The sequence below is a fragment of the Oncorhynchus mykiss genome, chromosome 5 (assembly GCF_013265735.2).
Source record: "Oncorhynchus mykiss isolate Arlee chromosome 5, USDA_OmykA_1.1, whole genome shotgun sequence".
NCBI lineage: Eukaryota > Metazoa > Chordata > Actinopteri > Salmoniformes > Salmonidae > Oncorhynchus > Oncorhynchus mykiss.
The window spans coordinates 14,617,411-14,635,146 of NC_048569.1; the positions used below are offsets into that span (position 1 = coordinate 14,617,411).

General features: G+C 43.2%; 1 protein-coding gene across 2 annotated transcripts in view; it reads left to right on the forward strand.

Moving 5' to 3' along the window:
- Positions 1-12,659, forward strand: part of fam102ab (family with sequence similarity 102 member Ab) — an 82,127-nt gene extending 69,468 nt beyond the window's left edge. Inside the window, exons 5-13 of one of the 2 annotated variants that reach the window (XR_005051650.1) lie at positions 2,714-2,830; positions 3,268-3,314; positions 3,634-3,806; positions 4,016-4,120; positions 4,543-4,789; positions 7,433-7,557; positions 7,694-7,763; positions 7,897-11,802; positions 11,840-12,659. Coding sequence is in view for 1 of the 2 variants with exons in the window: in XM_036976865.1 (XP_036832760.1) it covers positions 2,714-2,830; positions 3,268-3,314; positions 3,634-3,806; positions 4,016-4,120; positions 4,543-4,789; positions 7,433-7,557; positions 7,694-7,763; positions 7,897-7,942 (930 nt within the window). In the remaining variant the exon portion in view is untranslated. Of the gene's footprint in view, positions 1-2,713; positions 2,831-3,267; positions 3,315-3,633; positions 3,807-4,015; positions 4,121-4,542; positions 4,790-7,432; positions 7,558-7,693; positions 7,764-7,896; positions 11,803-11,839 lie in introns of those variants that run through there. The other variant, XM_036976865.1, reaches the window with a different exon arrangement.
- Positions 12,660-17,736: the final 5,077 nt, after the last annotated feature.

Consider the following 17,736-nt stretch of genomic DNA (forward strand, 5'->3'; position numbering starts at 1 on the left):
AGCGACGATGGTGCCTTAATTGTGTAATTATGTCACAAGAGAGAGAGTCATGTGACTTCAAAGGCTCTATGTTGTCAGGGCAACAGCCTAAAAAGTCATGTTTACCCAAGGTTGAGTTTGTCTGTGTAATGGTTGTGAAAGCTGTCACAATGTTTGCAGCTGCATTTATTGATCCAGCCATTTTGCATGTAAGCTTACAAGATGGCGCCGACAGACTTTGTTTCTAGCAAGGTACTGTTAGACATTGACTGCACTGCTGGAGCTAGAAACACAAGCATTTCGCTGCACCTGCTTAAACATCTGCTCATCTGTGTACGTGACAAATAAACTTTGATTAGATTTTTATCTATGGAGTGGAACATCCCTTTAAGTTAATAAACTATTATTATTAAATATTTCTGTTATTATAAAGACCTCTGGGACATTTTCTGGAGCAGTTTGGAGATTGATTAAGATTGTAGCGAGAATTGAGTGAGTGGAATCCTGAACGCTAAACTAATTTACACAGAAGACAACAACTAGAAGTAAAAAAAATATATGCTATTGAAATCCTGCTGTAATTGTCTCTTAGTTGAACCAAGGGTACAACAGCACCGTACCTGGTCAGCAATGGTTTCACTGGCTGGTCACATATTATGTTATGGCATACAGTGCCTTCGGAAAGTATTCAGACCCCTTGACTTTTTCCAGTTTGTTACGTTACAGCCAAATTCTAAAATGGATTCCATTTTTTTAAATCCTCAGAAATCTACACACAATAACCCATAATGACAAAGCGTAAACAGGTTTTTAGAAAATTTTGCAAAACAGAAATACCTTATTTACATAAGAATTCAGACCCTTTGCTATGAGACTCGAAATTGAGCTCAGGTGCATCCTGTTTCCATTGATCATCCTTTAGATGTTTCTACAACGTTATTGGAGTCCACATGTGGTAAATTCAATTGATTGGACATGATTTGGAAAGGCACACACCTCTCAATATAAGGTCCCACAGTTGACAGTGCATGTCAGAGCAAAAACCAAGCCATGAGGTCGAAGGAATTGTCCGTAGCGCTCCGAGACAGGATTGTGTCGAGGCACAGATCTGGGGAAGGGTACTAAAACATTTCTGCAGCATTGAAGGTCCCCAAGAACACAGTGGCCTCTATCGTTCTTAAATGGAAGAAGTTTGGACCCAGCTGGCCGCCCGGCCAAACTGAGCAATTGGGGGAGAAGGGCCTTGATCAGGGAGGCAACCAAGAACCCCATGGTCACTCTGACAGAGTTCCAGAGTTCCTCTGTGGAGACGGGAGAACCTTCCAGAAGGACAACCATCTCTGCAGCACTCCACTAATCAGTGGAGTGGCCACTCTTCAATAAAAGGCACATGACAGCCCGAGTTTTCAGAAAGGCACCTAAAGACTCTCAGACCATGAGAAACAAGATTATTTGGTCTGATGAAACCAAGATTGAACTCTTTGGCCTGAATGACAAGTGTCACGTCTGGAGGAAACCTGGCACCATCCCTACAGTGAAGCATGGTGGTGGCAACATCATGCTGTGGGGATGTTTTTCAGCAGCATGAACTGGGAGACTCAGGTACAGAGAGATTCTTGATGAAAACCTGCTCCAGAGCGCTCAGGACCTCAGACTGGTGCGAAGGTTCACCTTTCAACAGGACAACGACCCTAAGCACACAGCCAAGACAATGCAGGAGTGGCTTCGGGACAAGTCTCTGAATGTCCTTGAGTGGCCCATCCAGAGCCCGGACTTGAACCCAATCAAACATCTCTGGAGAGACCTGAAAATAGCTGTGCAGCAATGCTCCCCATCCAACCTGACAGAGCTTGAGAGGATCTGCAGTGAAAAATGGGAGAAACTTCCCAAATACAGGTGTACCAAGCTTGTAGCATCACCAGGTTTTGCTTTATCATTATGGGGTATTGTGTGTAGATTGATAAGGGAAAAAAACAATTTAATAAATTTTTGAATAAGGAGGAAAGGGTAAGAGGGAGAGGGCTAGGGGACAGGGGGAGAGACAGTAGTGTGAGAGAGAGGGGGTGGGGAGAGAGGAGGGAGAGGGCTCGGGGACAGGGGGAGAGACAGTAGTGAGAGAGAGAGAGGTAGAGATAATAGTGGGATAAGGGAGAGAGAGAGAGAAGGTAAGAAGACTGAGAGACATACATGAGGTAAGGGACATTAATAGGCCCTAATGGAGTGAGAGTATTTACGGTTGGGTGACCTCACCAGCCTCCCATGCCAATAGTTATGTAATGGCACATTGGGGGGTGGGGGTGTGTGTGTGTTAACCCTTTGCTCACTTACCCCCCAGTAAAGTAGAAAGACTGAAATGGCACGCTGAAAGCGTACACTCCATGCTTGATGTGTTTATACGCCCTTGTCTCTATATCTCATGGGTAGCTAGTTTGAAACCATACACACTGAAATAAAACATGCCTTATTACAATGGGGACCAGGTGTGTTAACACCTGACCATGGTACACAGTTTTCATCAAACATATTTGTTAACATCTCTCTCTCTCTCTCTCTCTCTCTCTCTCTCTCTCTCTCTCTCTCTCTCTCTCTCTCTCTCTCTCTCTCTCTCTCTCTCTCTTTTTTTTTTTTAAACTCTGTTTATTAAGTTTTGAACATACACACACACAGACAAGACAAAGCAATATAAATATAAATAATATACTCTCTGTCTCTCTTTCTGTCTCTCTCTCTCCAGCTGGGCTTTGCTGACCTCAACATGGCGGAGTTTGCTGGCTCAGGCTCCACTGTGCGCTGCTGTATCCTCGAGGGCTACGACACTAAGAACACTCGTCAGGACAACTCCATTCTCAAGGTAACCACACACAAACTCACACGTTCACATGAGCTTATCGAAACCCCATGTGCAAGGATGTGTCCTTTGTACACGTGGTGGCGAAACCCAGAGAGCAAGACCATGTTGAGACTTGTTCAGGAATGGTTCAGGTTGAATAAACAGTTTTCCTTCCCACTAGGCATTGGATAGGTATTTGCAGGGGCCCTAAATGGTTATCTGATGGATGAATAGAAAGATATTGCCAGGTCTCTTGGCTTATTTCTAACCTGACTCTTTTATAGAGCTTACTCACATACCATACATACTTTCATTTGACCATAGAAACATTGTATTACACTGAGGAAGTGAACAGTAGTTATTCTACTACAAAGGCTGCAGTGTTTTGTTGTAACAATATACAATGATGTTGATGGTGATTATGTTGATGATGATAATGTTATTACAATTTTTTCTAGGTTACTATTGGAATTACACTTTTGTCGGGGGATCCTTGCTTCAAAACGTGAGTTGGACCTCTGGCGCCACCTCTTGGCCAAAATGTATACCATCAACGTCTAAAATAGATTATTTTGTTGCTTTAAGTCACTACAATGAACACTGATAGGCGCTCTACCATTGACCTAATTCTACAAGATTTCCTCCTCTCACTCTCATTCAAACTTTGGTTTTCTTAACCTTTGTCAACTTAGTACTTTTCATTCTCTTTAGTACCCATGGTTGTTTAGTTCTGCTGTGACAAATATGATCAAATATTACTTAATTAATCTGTGTTTTCAATGCTTACTTTGAACTTAATTACACAGTGAACTTTGACCTTCTAGGCCCCCCAGCACAGCCAAGTCCATCTCGATCCCGGGCCAGGACCCCTCCCTGCAGCTGGACTGTAAAGGCGAGGGCACCGATGCCAACTCAAACCCTCCCCCAGGGGGCGTCATCAGGACATCATCAGGACGGCCCCTCAAACCCAGACTCCCCTCAGCTCCCCTCAACTCTGGTACAACAGACAATCACACCCAATCACAGCTGACTGTTTACACATGATGATTTATTTGTATCTATTTCATTTGATTGTTATTTCAATAAGTTGACTCCTGTGTTGTCTATATGGGGTGCCATTTGTAACATGCTACTGTGTATTTTGTGAACAAGTGTCATTCTGTGCCACAGAAAGCTAACATCCTGTGTGTTGTGTTGTGGCTCCAGGTCTACCCGAGCAGATGGAGCAGAGCCTGCCCAGCCCAGATGAGGTCTTCCACATAGGACACTCCCGGAACTCCAGCTATGCCAGCCAGCAGAGCAAGATATCAGGTCAGTCAGCCTCTTTTGGATTGCCATGTTGAGTATGTTGGTAGGAGAAGAGTGAAGCTGCCCCTAGGCGCTGATATTGGGTCTGTTTTGCATTTTCCCCACTAATGGTCAAGGTTAGGTTTAGGGGAGGGGAAGTTTATCCTAGATCTGTACCTAGAGGAAACTTCGCACTGGAGCATTTTGACACGGGGCCATAGCTACTCAAGTCAGGGTCTCCATTCGCCCATAGATGACATCTTAGCCCTGGACAAACTCAATTAGGTTCCAGTGATTTGATCTAAAAGATTTCATGACGGGGGAGGATCATTATGGACAAATAATATCAAGTCTGGCATGGGGTTATATGATAACCCCATGTGTGTGTGTGTGTGTGTGTGTGTATAATTGACTTGTATGTCTTCCCATCCTCCCCTTTCCTCCAGGGTACAGTACGGAGCACTCTCGCTCCTCCAGCCTAACAGACCTCACACACCGGCGTAACACCTCCACAAGCAGTAGCACTTCTGGGGGCCTGGCCACCCCCACCCAGACCCCCCACGCACATGCACACGCCCTCGCCAACCCCCACCCCCTTGCAGCAGACCCCCAGACAACCGGAGAGCCTGGCACCAAGTGTGAGAGACCCCCGCGGCCACCGCGGCCCATCCTGCTCTCCAACAGACCCTCCAGGCAAGCTACAGCACACACACACACACACACAAATATACACACACACACACACACACACACGCACACACACACACACACACACACACACACACACACACACACACACACACACACACACACACACACACACACACACACACAAATATACACAGACACACACAAATATACACAGACACACACACACACACACACACACACACACATATTTATGCAATAAGGCCCGAGGGGGTGTGGTATATGGCCAATATACCACGGCTAAGGGATGTTCTTAAGTATGATGCAACGCCGAGTGCCTGGATACAGCCCTTAGGAGTGGTATATTGGCCATATACCACAAAGCCATGTTTTGTCATACCTGCGGTATACGGTCTAATATACCACGGTGGTCAGCCAAACAGCATTCACGGCTCGAACCACCCAGTTTATAAAAACACACACACCACACATATACGCTGATTTCGCAAAACATTAAGAACACATTCCTAACATTGAGTTGCACCCCGTTTTTGCCCTCAGAACAGCCTCAATTCATCAGGGCATGGACTCTACAATGTGTCGAAAGCATTCCACAGGGATGCTGGCCCATGTTCACTTCAATGATTCCCACAGTTGTGTCAAGTTGGCTGGATGTCCTTTGGGTGGTGAAACATTCTTGAGACACACGGGAAACTGTTGAGCATGAAACTGCAGCGTTGCAGTTCTTGACACAAACCGGTGCGCCTGGTACCTGCTACCATCCCCCATTCAAAAGGCACTTAAATATTTTGTCTTACCCATTCACCCCCTGAATAGTACACATACACAATCCATGTCTCAAATGTTTTAAGGCTTAAACATCCTTCTTTAACCTGTCTCCTTCCCTTCATCTACGCTGATTGAAGTGGATTTAACAGATGACATCAATAAGGGATCATAGCTTTCACCTGGATTCACCTGGTCAGTCTGTCATGGAAAGAGCAGGTGTTCTTAATGTTTTGTACACTCAATGTATATACAGTACCAGTCAAAAGTTTGGACACACCTACTCATTCAAGGGTTTTTCTACATTTTCTACATTGTAGAATAATAGTAAAGACATAAAAACTATGAAATAGCACATATGGAATCATGTAGTAAGCAGAAAAATATATGTTAGATTCTTCAAAGTAGCCACCCTTTGCCTTGATGACAGCTTTGCTCACTCTTGGCATTTTCTCAACCAGCTTCATAAGGTAGTCACCTGGAATGCTTTTCCAACGGTCTTGAAGGAGTTCCCACATATGCTGAGCACTTGTTGGCTGCTTTTCCTTCACTCTGCGGTCCAACTCATCCCAAACCATCTCAATTGGGTTGAGGTCGGGTGGTTGTGGAGGCCAGGCCATCTGATACAGCACTCCTTAACTCTCCTTCTTGGTCAAATAGCCCTTACACAGCCTGGAGGTGTGTTTTGGGTAATTGTCCTGTTGAAAATCAAATGATAGTCCCACTAAACGCAAACCAGATGGGATGGCGTATCGCTGCAGAATGCTGTGGTAGCCATGCTGGTTAAGTGTGCCTTGAATTCTAAATAAATCACTGACAGTGTCACCAGCAAAGCAACCCCACACCACCACACCTCCTCCTCCATGCTTCACAGTGGGAACCACACATGCAGAGATCATCCGTTCACGTACTCTGCGTCTCACAAAGACACGGTGGTTGGAACCAAAAATCTCAAATTTGGACTCATCAGACCAAAGGACAGATTTCCACCGGTCTAATGTCCATTGCTCATGTTTCTTGGCCCAAGCAAATCTCTTATTATTATTTGTGTCCTTTAGTAGTGGTTTCTTTGCAGCAATTCGACTTGGACTTTTACCAAATAGGGCTCTCTTCTGTATACCAACCCTACCTTGTCACTACACATCTGATTGGCTCAAACGCATTGAAGAGGAAAAAAAATCCACAAATTAACTTTTAACAAGGCACACCTGTTAATTGAAATGCATTCCAGGTGACTATCTCATGAAGCTGGTTGAGAGAATGCCAAAAGTGTGCAAAGCTGTCATCAAGGCAAAGGGTGGCTACTTTGAAGAATCTAAAATCTATTTAGATTTGTTTAACACTTTTTGGGTTACTACATGATTCCATATGTGTTATTTCATAATGTTGATGTCTTCACTGTTATTCTACAATGTAGAAAATAGTAAAAATTAAGAAATTACCCTGGAATAAGTAGGTGTGTCCTCACTTTTGACTGGTACTGTATATACACACACACATATATTTGTATTTCTTTGTCATGACATTTATTCCCAAAAATCTAAATTGTTGCTGGGCCAAAAACCCTGAATATAAAGAAAGGAAAAGCATGCAGACAGTAGACGCTACTCAGAAGTGCTTTATTCCTGCACCTCAACCAATAACTTTTTGGCAGTAATATATCGAACACCGTTTTGGTTGTACCGTGTCAAAAAGGTACACGTCAAATATGGAGACAAGTATGACCTGATTAGCATTCAATAGTTATAGCCTTGGTGAGACGTTCAGCACAATCACTGATGGCTGAGATGACAAACAACATCTGACCGAGGCTAACTGCATCACCGTCAACAACCGTCAACAACCATTGAAAATAGCATCAATCAGATGTTGTTGGGTTAACCCTGTCATGTGACATGCCAGGAGGAAGAAGGACACGGTTGAGAGTCAACCCACCTGGGTGGATGATACGCGCATCGACGCCGACGACATCGTGGACAAGATTATCCAGAGCCAGAACTTTGCCGATGTCAGCGGCCATGAAGAAGGTAAGGGTAGGAAGAAGGTTGTGTTGATGGAACAGTGAGCATGACCACACAGTGATAATGTTTTGCTTCTCTCTCATCTCCTCACTGTTTTCTCCTCTACCTATTCTCTCCCTCTCTTTCTTGCTTCCATACACAGACAGCAACCTCAGATTGTTTGTCAGCAAAGATGGAACTACAGCCCTAAGTGGGTTACAACTGGGGAACAAGTGAGTTTGTGCATGCCAGAATGTCTGTGTACAGTATGTTATTACATGATCAAAAAGATAATTTATTATGGTTATTATTATGGTAGTGAAATAAATAAATGAATCCCTTACTCTTCTTCTGTGTTTGCTGTAGGGTGACTGCTGGCGTCTTTGAGCCAGTGGTGATCGAGAGCCACTAGCGATGAGTGTGTGTGTGTTCACACAAATGCACATACCCCTGTCTTTTGAGTTACACCACTTCAACAAACACCACTAAACAACATATGTAACCCTTTAATGAGATATTTACGGTGATGGTGGTGGGAGGTGTAATTTATGAATAATCCATTCATGTAGAAAACGTTTTTATATTCATGCTTTCATCTGGGGGACCATAGGTGTAAAGTGTGCAAACTACTTGATAGAGAGAGAAATGGGAAACCATTGCACCGTGGGAGTTGTAGTGAAACACTGAAAATCAGGAAAAAGCTTGCCACACAGGTTGCGTTGGAGGCAAATGTGGCTGCCTCAAAAAGTTGGAATGTTATGATTTATCCTGTTTGTATCATTTTTGAACAATGTTTGTGTATGATAATGGTTGGGGATACATTTAGTTATTCAAATAACAAATATAAATTCAAATGAGGGGAGATTACGTTATCAAAGAAAGACTTGGTTACAAACTACTAAATAGAGAAATTGAACAGGCCATTTGAACTAGGCTTGAATGGGTGGTTTTCAATGTGAAATGTTCTATATTTGATGACCCCTTGCAATCCCCCGATTTCAGAAACCGTACCAGACCTGGGGTCAAAATTACGTTATAGCCCAAAGAACCCATGTTATAGAATAAAATTATATATACATTATAGAATATATTATAAATGGCAGAATGTTTTAGAATATAGGCTTATATATAATATGATCATAGATCATGTTGAAATACGGACCTCAGAAAGAGAAACGCGTGCACATATGGCTGGCCATATGCAACTGTGCATACGGCATGGTCAATGATTCATCCATTACTCTAGTCTAGGTAAATGCAGGCAGGATTGGTAATCAATTACTGTGGTACAGGTAAATGCAGGAAGGATTGATAATTGATTACTGTAGTCTAGATAAATGCAGGCAGGATTGGTAATCGAGTACTGGAGTCTAGGTAAATGCAGGCAGGATTGGTAATCGATTACTGTAGTCTAAGCCCTTGATCCTCTCCTCCCCTGGGTCTTGTACATAGTCTTCTTTACATCCGTAATGTGGGACACTATCCTCAAGCTCACCAGCTGGCTTGGTGACTATACCGTAAGTGGAAAAGTTGGAAAATCAGAGGGGGACATTTCTTTCTTTCTTTCTTTCCTTTCTTTCTTTCTTTCTTTCTTTCTTTCTTTCTTTCTTTCTTTCTTTCTTTCTTTCTTTCTTTCTTTCTTTCTTTCTTTCTTTCTGTCTGTCTGTCTGTCTGTCTGTCTGTCTGTCCTGTCCTGTCCTGTCCTGTCCTGTCCTGTCCTGTCTGTCTCAGTAGTTTTGTCCCTTGACTGTCGCTCATTTGTCCTGTATGTCAGACCCAATTATTTTTTTTGTGTCTGTCTGTCTGTCTCAGTAGTTTTGTCCCTCGACGGTCGCTCATTTGTCCTGTATGTCAGACCCAATTATTTTGTGTCACCATGCCCATGACATCCCTCCATGTTGTCAAGGGACTGTCGCTCATTTGTCCTGTATGTCAGACCCAATAATTTTGTGTCACCATGCCCATGACATCCCTCCATGTTGTCAAGGACTGGAGTTGTCAATGAATTAAGTTACTAGGTTTCTGGGAGAAAAAAAATAATCGTCTTGATCTGCAAGGAAGCCCTTTTGTATTTGTGTTCTCAACAAATCAATGCTTACAGTGAGACTCAAAAAGGAAACTCGACTGCATATTATTTCAAATATGCTTTCTCAATGCAAGCCAGGTCACTGATTTTGATTGAGTGGGGGCCCTTAAATGGTTTGGTTACCGAAGTGGGTTACTAAAGATGGCTGGCTAACTTAGTAATCCTTCTTTGTGAAATACCTTCTATGTGGGCTTGGCTAGAACTGTCCAACTGTTGCCCTTCCACTAAGCCTCAATATCACCAGTCGTTATCAAGCGTAATGAACTGACAATTGAATAAGGGCTCTAATGATAAAACTGACAGTGGTATCTGGTCATCTTCATTTAATTGAACAAGCTATTCTATTTGCAGGGGAGAAATGTAATTTTATTTCTGTCGCCCCCGGATTTGGATCCCGTTAGAAGAACATTGCATTGTGGGTATGGTGTAGTCAGAGCCAATCAGAGCTAACAATGGAGGATTTTGAGTAGAAACTCCCCTCTCATCCCCAAATGACAATGGCCTCTTGTATGTGTGTTTGTGCCTGCGCATATCTTTTTTAGGGAGGGAGTGGAAAAGAGGAAATGTCCATGTGTGTGTGTGTGTGTACTTCCGTGCATTGTCTGTGTGTGTGTCTGTGCGTGTGTGTGTCTGTGTGTGTGTCTGTGCGTGTGCAAGTTGAAGAGCTTGCCACTCACCTGTCTCACGGTTCTTGACCCCTGAGTAACGTTTCAGTTGATCTGAAAGCCCTCAGCAGGAAAATGGACCTAATGCTCGCGCCTTAGCCTGTCTTATCGCCCTTAGCCTGTCTTATCGCCCTTAGTCTGTTCATTTGAAATGTATTTTAAAGGAAAAGTGCAATATGGGCTTTCATCTACACACCTGTAGCTTCAACATAGCTTCCTAACAAGGATGTTTTTTTTTACAACCGACATAAGGTGTATTTCACTCTCCACCTTCCGTCGTTGTCATTGTAGATGCTGTGTGCATACTGTATGTGAAAAAAAAAGAAACAATGAATGCATAAACTTTAACTTCACTGACGTGCATACACATGCATGGGGAAATGTTGACAGGTTTTCTTAGCTTTATTTGTATGTGTCAAGCTGATATGGACCATTCAACTCTATTTCATCAAGTTTGATTATACAAGCCCTCTGTAACACAGTGAATCTGTATTTTAGCGTGAGCTTCTTTTACAACCAAACCAATTGATTTCTTTCATTACACTGTTACACTGTCTATCTCGTAGTAGTGTAGTCCCAAGCATTTTATTCATGGTAATGGTTATAATGGCAAACACTTGATTCATATTTGACTTGTTTTAACTTTTACCAGCTGGCTGGTTTATTTGTTCTATGCAGCAGAGATGTATTGGTAAACCTGTACCTGTGCTCTACTTTGAAACATTGAAAAATCAAGTATACAAAAAAAAATTATACACTAAAGAGTTGTAATAATTGGTTATTTCTGATTCCCCTGCTACTGTTTTTATTTTTTACAAGAGGGCTCATTGTATATTTCTTAAATTGTTTGGGTTCTGTTTTCGTACATTCTTGACTATTTGTAACCTGTGATTTTTCTAACAAACGAGTTGAACCAATATGTTAACATGAGATTCTGCTGTCATGAATGGAGCGCTAAGGATTTTCTGCTGCATATTTGAAATATGAATTAATCAACACATCACTATGGAGGGTGAGGTTTCTCTGATGCAACACATCACTATGGAGGGTGAGGTTTCTCTGATGCAACACATCACTATGGAGGGTGAGGTTTCTCTGATGCAACACATCACTATGGAGGGTGAGGTTTCTCTGATGCAACACATCACTATGGAGGGTGAGGTTTCTCTGATGCAACACATCACTATGGAGGGTGAGGTTTCTCTGATGCAACACATCACTATGGAGGGTGAGGTTTCTCTGATGCAACACATCACTATGGAGGGTGAGGTTTCTCTGATGCAACACATCACTATGGAGGGTGAGGTTTCTCTGATGCAACACATCACTATGGAGGGTGAGGTTTCTCTGATGCAACACATCACTATGGAGGGTGAGGTTTCTCTGATGCAACACATCACTATGGAGGGTGAGGTTTCTCTGATGCAACACATCACTATGGAGGGTGAGGTTTCTCTGATGCAACACATCACTATGGAGGGTCAGGTTTCTCTGATGCAACACATCACTATGGAGGGTGAGGTTTCTCTGATGCAACACATCACTATGGAGGTGTGAGGTTTCTCTGATGCAACACATCATCAGATATTTGTCATCGCTTTTCAGCCACTATATCACCTACATTTTGTGGGTTGAAGAACTTGGTAGGTAAGAGGATGGCAGTCAAGACAGATTGCTCTCTGAAAGACCGAGTACTGTAAATCACTTTCATTGTTCAATCAGATATTAAAAATCAATAATTTCTTTGAATATCATCATTTGCAAACTCACATGGACCTTTCCTAAGGCTAATCAGCTCAGTAGGTAGGGGAACCAGAATTTAATGGGGACCAGATATACCATTCCTCTGTCTGAAACCTTGGCTGTATGATATTCATGATAACAGCACTTAGGTCTGGACTACTAACTTGACGTAACATTTTATCTATTTCAATTATTTATCCTCTATTTCTTTTATTTTTGTTCATCTTTGTAAAGGGATTTTAAAACTATGCACACGAGTCCAAGACTCCGAGAGGTCCACCCAAACTCATGACCTTAAGAATTATAATATTAATAATAAGAGATGTATATGATTAAAAAAGTCAACAGTTAATGAATTTATATCAATAGACGACTATTGAAATGACTATTTTTCTGATTTTCCAGAATTATTTAGACATTTATTGTAAACACACATACACAGGTATTGCTCCAAAGTTTTCATCTTTTTTTTTCTCCTAAAATGCATTTATTCTATCACATTCAACTCACACTGTGACATGATGAATTGGAACTATATCTGTACACACATTGTAATGTTTCCTATTCAAGATGGTAAATGTCTATTTGAACAATTTAAATGTCATATTTTGGGGAAATAAAGCTGTTGTTGGGTATCTAAAAAAAACTTGTTGGCTGATTTATTACACATTCATAATACAATGTACCTCTCAATTTCATATAGGAGGCCATACAGTAACTCCATAATGATCATGCTGTTACTTTGACTCCATCTTGTAGTGGAATTATGTCTGAGTTACAAGTGTACAGTATCTCCAAGACACAACAATCACTTACATGTGATTAAGCAATGAATCATCTAGCTGGTACCACTATCATTCACATTTACCAAGGAACATGTTGCAATAGTAATTTCAACTAAGCTTCCGGAGGACCTATAATCCTTTCACTCCCTCCTCTCTACCTTCTGTTCCTCTGTATTTTCTGCTAAATACACTTTCTATCGCTCAAAATTTCAAGCTTCTCCCTCTAACCCTAGGAATCTCTTTTCCACCTTCTTCTTCCTCCTTAATCCTCCACATATTCTCACTACTGGTGCCCCCCAGGGCTAGGTTATAGGTCCTCTCCTCTTCTCTCTAAACACCAAGTCACTTGGCTCCGAAATATATTCTCACATGGTGTCTCCTATCATTGGTATGCGGATGACACTCAAATACTTTTCTCCATCCCCCCTTCTGACACCCAGGTGGCGACACGCATCTCTGCGTGCCTGACAGATATCTCCACTTGGATGTCGGCCCACCACCTCAAGCTCAACCTCGGCAAGACGGAGCTGCTCTTCCTCCTGAGGAAGACCTTCCCGCTCTAAGACCTCTCCATCACGGTTGACTACACGGTGCCCCCTCCCAGAGTGCAAATAACCTTGGTGTGACCCTGGACCCTGTCGTTCTCTGCAAACATCAAAGCAGTGACTCGCTCCTGCAGGTACATACTCTACAACATCCGTAGAGTACGACCCTACCTCACACAGGAAGCGGCGCAGGTCCTAATCCATGCACTTGTAATTGCCCATCTGGGTTACGACAACTCACTGTTGGCTGGGCTCTTCGCTTGTGCCATCAAACCCATGCAATTTATCGAGAACGTTGCAGCCCACCTGGTGTTCAGCCTTTCCAAGTTCTCCCATGTCATCCCGCTCCTCCACACACTCCACTGGCTTCCAGTCGAAGCTTGCATCCACTACAAGACCATGGTCCTTGCCTACGGAGCAGCAAGAGCAACTGACCCTCATTACCTTCATGCTATGTTCAAACCCTACACCCCAAACTGAGTACTCTGTCCTGCTACCACTTGGCCCTCCCACTCCTATGGAAGGACAGCTCCCACTCAGCCCAGTCAAAGCGCTTCGTTGTCCTGGCACCACAATGGTGGAATCAGTTCCCCCTTAAGATAGGACAGCAGAGTCCCAGCCCATCTTCTAAAAACATCTGAAACCCTACTTCTTCAAAGAGTATCTTAGATAATCCCACAGCACCCCCTCACACCCCCTCCTCACCCCACCCCCATTTTTTTTAAGCAGAACCTTTTTATTTTGTGAACTAACACTCGCACTTGACTCTTTGCTATTTGCTGATAGCTACGTTGAGGAAAAATGTACTTACCATGACTGTGATATGTGGGTTGTCCAACCTTTTTAATTTTTTGACTCCTTTTTCTTGCAAATTTCATGGTATCCAATTAATAGTTACAGTCTTGTCTCATCGCTGCAACTCCCGTACGGAATCAGGAGAGGCGAAGGTCGAGAGCCGTGCGCCCTCCAAAACACAACCAAGCCGCACTGCTTCTTGACACAATGCCTGCTTAAACCGGAACACACCAATGTGTCGGAGGAAACACATACCAAGCTATCTTTATGTGAATGCACTAACTATAAGTCGCTCTGGATAAGAGCGTCTGCTAAACAACTCAAATGTAAAGTGATAATGTTTAGGTGGCATGGTATTGCTCTACTATGGCTGGTTAAATCGATGCCAATTTGAAAATGCAATGTTATATTGAAAGGCGAAATTGCATTCATATTTTCATATCATTGCGCATTTAATCCGATAAACCATGGTTTGTACCTTTGCTGGCTTTTTGACTCCCCCATAAGCTATGGTGTGCAGGTACAGTATGTCTATTGCACTTTTCTGGCTCTTTGGCACTCCAATAAACTATTGTGTGCAAGTACCGCAATTGCACCACGTCAGTATACATTTATTTTCCTAGATGCTTCTCTTGTGATATTTTGTGGTTGGCCTCCCCCACATTGCCTTTAAATTTCAATCACACTGTTAAACTGAACCTCTGTGATTCAGATTGATTAGAGCCCTTCATCTCAGTTTAAGGAACTGTATTGTGGTCATCCATGGCTTCCTGTTTCACTGGGGTATAAAAATTAGGTAACACGCATGTACAATCCATTTGTCATCCATTACCACGGGGAAAGGCAAAAATCTTACAAACAAAGAGACAAATTGTTGTTGACCTTCATAAAAATCTGGCAATGGTGTCAAGGGTGTGCGTACTGGTAGCGGAGTCAGGTGCAGGAGAGCAGAGAGTTGTGAACAGGTGCACACTTTATATAGGCAGGAGAAACCAACAGATGGACACCACTGCATCAAAACCTCCAGCCAATTGGCAAAAGTGCAAAACGAGCAAACAGTCACAATAATTATGTTCAAACAAATAAACACACCTCGTGACAAAACACGGAATAATATGAACACCAGTCTGGCGCGTCAAAAATGACACGTAACACAAACAATATGACACAAAGACATGAGGGGGAACAGAGGAATAAATAAATACATGCAGTGTGATTGAGAAATGCAATCCAGGTGTGCAAAACAAGACAACACAAATGGATCAATGAAAAATGGAGTGGCGATGGCTAGAAAGCCGGTGACGTCGACCGCCGAACGCCGCCCGAAAAAGGAGAGGAGCCGACTCTCAAAATACCACTTACCACTATTAGGGCAATATGATGGCGCCTCGTCTCAAACTCCTACAAAACATTGAGGTTTCTACTTTTTCTAGTGTTCTCTCATTTTCTTACTCAGTTGTTTCGTGCATTACTTCATACATCCAGGAAAAGATGTTGGAATATGAAGCGCTGGGTGCTCACCGTCCACCCGGCCTTCTCGGGCTGCCTCGGAGAGAGAAAAAGGAGACGCCGACAGAGTAGCAGACGTGTCGGGGTCTTAGTGAGATTAAGACGCTGGGCGACCTGTCCTTCACTACCGAGAATACTACTCGCCAATGTTCAATCATTAATTAATAAACTTGATGAACTCAGAGTGAGGATCTCCTTCCAGAGGGACATTGGATTCTGCAACATACTTCTGAGACTTGGCTTTCCTCTGAACATTCAGTGGGTTTTACAGTTTTTCTAGCGGATAGGAAGCAGGCTCTCTCTGGCAAGAACAAAGGCGAGGGGTTCTGCTTTATGACCAACAACGTGTGGTGCTATGGGGTTAACGCACAGGAACTTGCGAGCTTCTGCTCTCCTGACTTGGAATACTTGATTCAGAGTGTTTAATAGTCACATGTATAGGGTTGCAGGTGTGATTGCACTACAGACAGATCTCCCACCAAGTAAAATCGGGGGCCGAACCAGCGACCTCTCGGCCACCAGCCCAAGCTCCTAACCGCCAGGCACCAACCTCCAAGATCCCCCCCACAGTTCCCCAGAGAGCTGCTTCTCAACCATCCAAGACTCCCCCACAGTCCCCCCCTGAAAAACCTCCCCCTCCACTCCCCGTCCCCAAACCCCACGGAAGACGTGTGTAAGTCATTCAAATGTGTTAACCCTCGCACATCCTCATCGATGGGGCTGCTGTGGAGACGGTCAAAAATGTAACGTTCCTCGGCGTACACATCTGAGGAGCTGAAATAGTCAAACCACATGGACACCATAGATAAGGCATGACAGCGACTCTTCAACCTCAGGATGCTGAAGAAATTCGGCCTGTCCCAGAGGGCCCTCACAAGGTTCTTCAGGAGCACCATAGAGAGCATACTGTTGGGTTGCATCACAGTCTGGAACGGAAACTCCACCGCTGCTGACCGCAAGGCACTACAGAGGGTGGCACGCTCAGCCGAAAGTACCATTGGGTGCATTCTGCCTGCCCTGCAGGACACCTACAACACCAGGTGTTGCAGGAAGGCCAAAAAGATCATCAGGAACCCCAGCCACCATCACTCAGGCACAGGCAGTATAGGAGCATCGTGGCTAAAACTGTAAGACTGGCCAATAGCTTCTACCTCCAGACCATCAGGCTGCTGAATAGCCACCACTAGTCAACCCAATCCTCCCTTATCATTGCCAGAATTGTTAATATGTATGGCATTGGCACCAGGTTCTATGGTCATATGAGATGGAAATAGAGGCCTTACACGGTAGGGTTGGCATTGAAAGAAGAATGGATATGCAAAAAAAGTACTCATACAGTGCCTTCAGAAAGTATTCATACCCCTTGACTTATTCCACATTTATTGTTACAGCCAGAATTCAAATGGATTAAATAAAAAAATCCTCACCCATCTACACACAATATCCCATAATGACAAAGTGAAAACTTTTTACATTTTAGCAAATGTATTGAAAATGAAATACAGAAATATCTTATTTACATAATTATTCACACCCCTGAGTCAATACTTTTTAGAAGCACCTTTGGCAGCGATTACAGCTGTGAGTCTTTCTTGGTATGTCTCTAAGAGCTTTCCACACCTGGATTGTGCAACATCTGCCCATTATTCTTTTCAAAATTATTCAAGCTCTGTCCAATTTGTTGTTGATAATTGCTAGACAACCATTTTCAGGTCTTGCCATAGATTTTCAAGTAGATTTAAGTCAAAACTGTAACGTACCACTCAGGAACATTTACTGTGTTCTTGGCAAGCAACTCCAGTGTAGCTTTGGCCTTGTGTTTTAGGTTGTCCTGCTGGAAGGTGAATTCATCTCCCAGTGTCTGGTGGAAAGCAGACAACCAGGTTTTCCTCTAGGATTTTGCCTGTGCTTAGCTCCCTTCCGTTTCTTTTTTATCCAGAAAAGCATACCCGTAGCATGATGCAGCCACCACTATGCTTGACAATATAGAGAGCGGTACTCAGTAATGTGTTATATTTTCCCCCAAAAGTTTGTTTACCACATTTTTAGCAGTATTACTGTAGTGCCTTGTTGCAAAC